At 36.7% G+C, this 7,500-nt stretch overlaps 1 protein-coding gene across 1 annotated transcript in view; it reads right to left on the bottom strand.

Annotated features, from left to right (window-relative positions):
- LOC144979159 (uncharacterized) overlaps positions 1-7,500 on the bottom strand; it is a 20,257-nt gene that overhangs the window by 5,610 nt on the left and 7,147 nt on the right. The window contains exon 2 of the mRNA XM_078925764.1: positions 1-1,180. This exon is cut by the window's left edge and continues 193 nt beyond it. Within this exon, the coding sequence (XP_078781890.1) occupies positions 1-584 (584 nt within the window). The 5' untranslated portion in view covers positions 585-1,180. The remainder of the gene's footprint in view (positions 1,181-7,500) is intronic.

The following is a 7,500-nucleotide window of genomic DNA, read 5'->3' as shown; positions in this document are numbered from 1 at the left end:
GTGGAGTTGTTTTCGTATTCCGTAACTAAAGAATCCATTTCATCCCATTTTTGGTTAATCGTCGCTTTGTACTCCGCTACGACTTGGTCGTATTCCGAAACTTCTGATAAATTACTCCCCTCGTCTTCTTCTTTTAAACTAATACACGTATTAAGAACGTTTTGGTCTAGAATGTTTGCGAGCTTCACCCTTTCTTCTTTCATTAATGTGTCAAAGTCTTGCGCTCTTTCACTCAAACTCAACAAATCTATGAATTCATTCGACGAAACGACGTCCTCGTCAAGAGTTTTTCGAAGAGTCAGTCTTAAGAATTTGTCGAAAGTTCCAATTTCGGCTATGGAGACTCCCCATTCCGGAAGTACGTCTGATTCTAAACAACTAGCACAGGACGCGTAGTTAACTTTAGCCTTTGACACGAGATGTTTCCTTTTAAACCTTTTCACCCTGCGTTGTATAGACGATATAGAATGATGGATACTCCGTCCATTCGATGCCCGAAGGAGACTGTATTTACTGGTACTGCTGTTTGTTTTCGTACTGGCAACGCTGCAAGTCTTGCTATTGCTGACACTGGTGCCCTTCATTGTAGTAGTTTATTTATTAAGAGTTATCTTCCCTTGATGTCTTAATCACGTGACATCTTTATATGACAATGTTTTGGTTTCTCATTGAAGAGAATTAAATCTCAAAAAGATCAAGTGGTGATTGATAGACTTAGACTCTACTCTTTCTTCGGTGATTGAATACGTTCTTGAAATGTTAGTCAGTTTGATATATCTCTTTATTGACTGAACAGTTTGCTGCAAAAAAAGCCAATTTAATGTTGAAAAATGTTAAAAATTGCTTTCTCTTGCGTTTTTGAATAAAATCTTACATCGAAAATGCAGTTTAATATTGAAAAGGTCTTTCACTGTCACTTCGATGACTGACAAAATCTTGTATTGAAAAGTAAATTTAATGTTTAAAAAAAATGGCTTTCTCTTCCGTGATTAGATAAAATCTGGTATCGAAAAGTCAATCGATTGTTGAAAATGTCTTTCTCTTTGATCTTGCGTTGAAAAGTAACATTGACATATAAACAATCATTCTACTATACTATGCCCATGGATAGGATACATGAGTTGACGCTTCAAAGTTCCATTCAATGAAATGCTTTCTCTCCAGTGACTTGTTGCTGGCTCTGTAAAACATAGCATTTATAATCATATTAAATAGTGATAAAGTGTGGTGTAAAAAACTGGTTCCAATCTCATTGAAAGTGTAAAACCACTATAATATATAATGAATAATGTCAACACTAAAATGGTTAAAATTGTCACTGTAAATTGAAAATTGAAAAGATTACCAAACATATTTTATCTGTTTCGATTTTAGTAGATGGTATGAGAAGCAAGATAGGTTTGGTTTGTGTTGTGTGTTGTGTTGTGTTGTGTGTTGTGTGTGTGTGTGTGTGTGTGTGTGTGTGCTTGTGTGTGTAAATGATTATGTTTCAGCCAAAGTAATTTGTAATTTAAGCGCTTAGAGTCCGGTGTCTCGGAGTGATAGCGCTATATAAGTTATCAGCATTATTATTATTATTATTATTATTATTATTATTATTATTATTATTATTATTATTATTATTATTATTATTATTATTATTATTATTATTATTATCATCATTATTATTATTATTATTATTATTATTATTATTATTATTATTATTATTATTATTATTATTATTATTATTTAGATTATTTGGAAGTAAAAAATCGAAAATAATTATATAATATGATTATTGCTTGCTATTATAAAGCCTAATACTAGACCGCATATAAAATTTTCGGTGTCTCTCTGTTTTAGACCACTACTTCCTGACAAAATAACTGATGATAAAACTGATAACACTCTGGATAGTAAATCTGCTTGAAATTGAAGTGAGTTTCTTGTCAGAGCACCTATTGAACTTTCTATAAAAGTGAGTCTTTCTTTGATCCTGAAATAAAATAGTTGTTAAAACTACCGTCCAGATCATAATATAAAAGGAATTAAAATTCGCGGCAAATTAAGAATCAGAGATAAAAATTATAACTACTAGTCACTGTTGGATTTCGATATTTGGGATTGGAGCATTTTATGTTCTATTTACAATTTCTTAGAAAATCCCTTGTGTGTTTAATGTCTGCTTACGGAAATAGTTTACAATAAACCTATAGTTATAAAGATATGGTATGTCAATTAAATGACGGTGCAAACGCATAACCATTTTAATGGTCCCATGGCTATAGGGAATGAGATTAGCGGAAGAGTAGCGTCCTTTGATTGGACTCCCCGGCGGAAAAGTGATTAGAGAGAGAACGTCAATATGGTTTTGCGCATGCGTCTCTCGTCCTCGCTTCCGGTGAAAGCGACATGAGACACTTCACCGAAAGCGAGGACGCGAGAGACGCATGCGCAAAACCGTTTTGACGTTCTCTCTTTAACGTGACGTCCAATCAAGGGACGCTACTCTTCCGCCAATCTCATTCCCTATATATCATATTTTGCTTTAATCAGTTAAATATTTGGTTGTAAGAAATCGACGTGCACGTGTTTTCAGGTCTGATAACCGAATCTAACAATGTTAAAAAGGATAATAATTTGCATTGGTTTGAGACGACATGAACATTTATATGCAGGTCTGACATCCGAACGCAATTATGGACTTAGTTTAACATTTTGCGTCATTTTTTTAGATTTCCATTACAATAATGAGCCCATAATGAATTGGGTTATCAGACCTCCAAATAACTGCACGTCGGCTTGAGAATATTTCCATTACAAAATTGAGACCATAACATAACAATATATACGATTCTTACCGTGGCCTTCGTAAAGTTATGGCATGATACCGTGCCCTTCGTAAAGTTATGGCCTGATACTGACCAAAAAATGACGTCAAAATGCCAGTCTTTTGCCACAAAAGAAAACAAATCGTGAGTTGTATTCAATAGTTCAACCAATGAAACAACTTGTTTCCATGAGCTCTACTAACGACAACTCACTAGACGGTGCAAAAACCAAATAATGACGTCAAAATGCCAGTCCTTTTGGATTTCAGTATCAGTCTATAGATAGTATGCGCTTGGCTAAGAAGCTCATAACATTGCCATCCGGAAGTATAACGGACTAACACACAGAACTGTGTGTATCCATGAACATTTATAGTCGGGTTAATACAGTTCAGTGAGCATTACTCATGAACGCGGATGGCAAAAAACAATAACAAAGACCTGAGTGACGTCAACCGCATACTATCTATAACATAACGATGGCTACGTTCTTACACAGAGTTCGAATTCCAAGACGCAAGAGTGTAAGAAATCTTTTATTCTGTCCCTCAATCTATATTCCGATTTCATCATCTTTGATTAAAGACATGATCAAAAACACGTAAATGTTTGTTATGTCTTGAGGTATAGATAGAATGCGCTTGGCCAAGGAGTTCACAACATTGCCATCCGGAAGTATAACGGACCAACACACAAACTCTGTGTAACCATGAACTTTTATAGTCTGGTTAATACAGTTTAGTGAGAACAACTCACAAACGCGGATGGCAAAAACAATAAAAAAGGCCTGAGTGACGTCATCTGCATACTATCTATAGGGAATGAGATTAGCGGAAGAGTAGCGTCCCTTGTTTGGACGTCACCCATAGTCTGTGACGTCACCGGCGGAAAAGTTATTAGAGAGAGAACGTCATGTTGGTTGTGCGCATGCGTCTCTCGTCCTCGCTTCCGGTGAAAGCGGCTTGAGACACTTCAAAACCAAATTGACGTTCTCTCTGTAAGATGACGTCCAATCAAGGGACGCTACTCTTCCGCTTTTCTCATTCCAAAGGTTCAGAGTTCGAGTCACGCCCGGAGTGATGCATGAATGAGTCTCTGCTTACTCATATAATTGTTTTTCTACCTGACCATTTACAGCGATTTCTCTGTCGAAAAAAAAAATAGATGTAATATCGCGTTACAGGCATCATGTCTTCTCTGACATGTTAAGTGTTGTTGTTGGCTAGAAATCCCTTGTAAAGTGCCTTGAGCACCTTTAGTGGATATCGCGCTATATAAATGGCCAAATGTTCAAGTTATATAGATATATAGATAGATAGATAGATAGATAGATAGAGAGAGAGAGAGAGAGAGAGAGAGAGAGGGAGAGAGAGAGAGAGAGAGAGAGAGAGAGAGAGAGAGAGAGAGAGAGAGAGAGAGAGAGAGAGAGAGAGAGAGAATATTGGGAAATAGATCAACAGTAACCGTGGTGTGTTTGTATTGTGTCGTTGTATAAGCCATAATAATAATATTTACTCTTGATGTTTACATTATATTTTGTTTGGCTCTCTTAGACTCTTTTAGTTCTTTGTACGAGTATAGTGTGCGCTTGGTTAAGAAGCTCATAACATTACCATCCGGAAGTATAACGGACCAACACACAAACTCTGTGTAACCATGAACTTTTATAGTCTGGTTAATACAGTTTAGTGAGAACAACTCACAAACGCGGATGGCAAAAACAATAACAAAGGCCTGAGTGACGTCATCTGCATACTATCTATAGGTACGCGAGAAATAAACAGGCACTTGACTGGTAAATGAAAATATTATCATCTACTTGTACTCTTCATATGAATGGATTGTGTGTGTGTACGTGTGTGTGTGTGTATGTGTGTGTATATGTGTGTGAGAGTATGTATGTATGTGTTTGTGTGTTTAATATGCTGGCCCAACCGTAAGATATAAATAATGTGTTTATAATGGAATTGTCAAACATATTTTTAAAAAATCTAATTTAGATTAAAGTGCATTTTGGTTTATTTTACAAATAAATAACAATGTGAAATTGAATGTAAGATTCAATTTAATAAGCGAAAACAGATAAATTGGACGTTTCGAGATTCCCCTTTATCAACAAAACAGGATGAATGAAACATTACAGGTGAATGAGATAACAACGCCATTATCGCATAATGTTATTTCATTCGTCTGTAGTGTTTCATTGATCCTGTTTTGTTGATAAAGGGTAAACCCGAAACCTCCACATTTTCTGTTTTCACTTATTAAATTGAAACTTACTTTCAATTTCACATTGTTATTTATTTCTTTGAACTTCGAGCAGCAACATTTACATTTTATATTGCAAAAGAAAATAATATTTCTTAAAGAGTTAAAGTCCATTGTTTTTTCTTTCAATGTTTTGTCATAATACATCTCAACAACAACAAAAAACGAGCTTTTATATAGGGCAATATCCACTCAGTGTGCTCAAAGCGCTTTACAAGGGGTCCCCGATCAACAGCAACACGTAAAATAAAGAATGGAACATGACGCCTGTTAGGCGATATTACATTTCTTTTTCGGACATAGACAACGCTGTTAACGTCCAGGTACTCATTTTACACCTGAGTACGCTGGGAGAGAGTGTGATAAAGAGACTTTTCCAGGGACTCAACTATGCGCCTAGCGAGGCTTGAACCCAGGACCTTCCGATCCGAAAGCGAGTGTCATACCACACGACAAAATAGTCGCAGAGACTGCTGAGTCTAACCTTTCTATCCGCCCGAAGTGCACTGACTTTTAGGGAATGAGATTAGCGGAAGAGTAGCGTCCCTTGATTGGACGTCACCGGTGGAGTAGTAATTTGTAAACAAACCAACTACAAGTCATACGCTCAAATACAAAATTTATTATTCATATTTCTGTACAAAAATGCATAACGTTGATTATGATATGCATTTTGGTACAGAAATATGAATAATAAATTTTGTATTTGGAGCGCTTGGCTTGTACTTGGTTTGTTTACAAATAAATTCTCCCCTAGGTGACGTCCAGTCAAGGGACGCTACTCTTCCGCTAATCGCATTCCCTATTTGTAGGTATGATAGCCCAATTTCATATTATATGGGCTGTTTGTTGTAATGGAAATCTCAAAAAATGACGCAAAATATTATATTGTGCCTTACATGTTGAATTAGGCCCATACCTGGATTTGGATGTCAGACCTGCATATATGTATACGTCGTTTCTATCCAAACAAGGGTTACCCGAGTTGTATCTTAGTCTTATTATAATGTAATCTTAAAGATTATCGTGTGTGTTTCTTTGTTCTGTTAAAAAAATATGTTTTTAAATTCACTTGTTTGGTTCTGTGGTCTGGCGAAATGAAACTCGGCATGGGAGCTGTAATGGGTATGATCTATATTAACTTTCCATGTGTTCGAGGTCATTGGTCACATTGCAAAATGTGCTCAAAGTGACCTACATAGTGAAAAGTGTTCACAGCTTTTTAAATATCTAACATCACGATTGGTCATTTGATTCAGCTTGACACATGAGTATGTTTTTAACATTTGTAAACAAAGCAGTATGTTTACATTTGTTAAGAAACATCCCATCGTTGGACAGCAACAAATCATGTGTTTGATGACCTGCTTGGACGAAAACCTGAATATAGATCGCTCCCATTCCCTGGTTCGAGTCAACCTTCTTGATAGCCTCCCAGATGAGGCCTGTCATTTTCATTTGTTCTTCTGACGGTGAGCGCCTCCGCCATGTCGGTTTTGGACGCCCCCACAATTCGTGTCCCTTGTGGGGTTCCACTCAAGGGACTGGAGGGTGACATTTATTGCTCCCTGGTCTTCTTAGTGTATGACAGTAGCCATCGTTTACTTATGGCCTGACACTGACCTAAAAATGACGTCAAAATGCCAGTATTTTGCCACAAAAGAAAACAATAGTGACAATAGAAACAATAGTTCAACCAATGAAATAACGTGTTTCCATGAGCTCTACTAACGACAACTCACGAGACGATGCAAATACCAAATAATGACGTCAAACTGCCAGTCCTTTTGGATTTCAGTGTCAGGCTATAACATAACGATGGCTACGCTGACACTGATCAAAAAATGACGTCAGAATGCCAGTCTTTGGTCACAAAACAAAACAAATCGTGAGTTGTATTCAGTAGTTCAGACAATGGGAGACTTGTTTCCATGAGCTCTACTTTTGGGTTTTAGTGTCAGGCGATAACTTAACGATGGTGACGGTATAACTGACCCATCTCCATTTCGTTCTCCTGATTTGGGTGTTGATAGGCTCTTGGTTTGGCCTTCTCTATAGATAGAATGCGCTTGGCCAAGGAGTTCACAGCATTGCCATCCGGAAGTATAACGGACCAACACACAAACTCTGTGTAACCATGAACTTTTATAGTCTGGTTAATACAGTTTAGTGAGAACAACTCACAACTATCTATAGATAGATAGTGTGCGTTTGGCTAAGAAGCTCATAACATTGCCACCCGGAAGTATAACGGAACAACACACAAAACTGTGTGTATCCATGATCGTTTATAATCTGATTAATACAGTTTAGTGCGAATTACTCATAATCGCGGGTGGCAAAAAAATAATAACAAAGACTTGAGTGACGTCATCTTCGAACTATCTATAGTTCTATTCCATATTAGAGGTAATAAATTCAT

This window comes from Berghia stephanieae, chromosome 9 (genome assembly GCF_034508935.2).
Source record: "Berghia stephanieae isolate SIO BIC M18660-M18661 chromosome 9, UCSD_Bste_1.3, whole genome shotgun sequence".
NCBI classification, from domain to species: Eukaryota; Metazoa; Mollusca; class Gastropoda; order Nudibranchia; family Aeolidiidae; genus Berghia; species Berghia stephanieae.
Note: the sequence above shows the minus strand (reverse complement) of the source record. Positions and strands in the feature narration are given on the sequence as shown.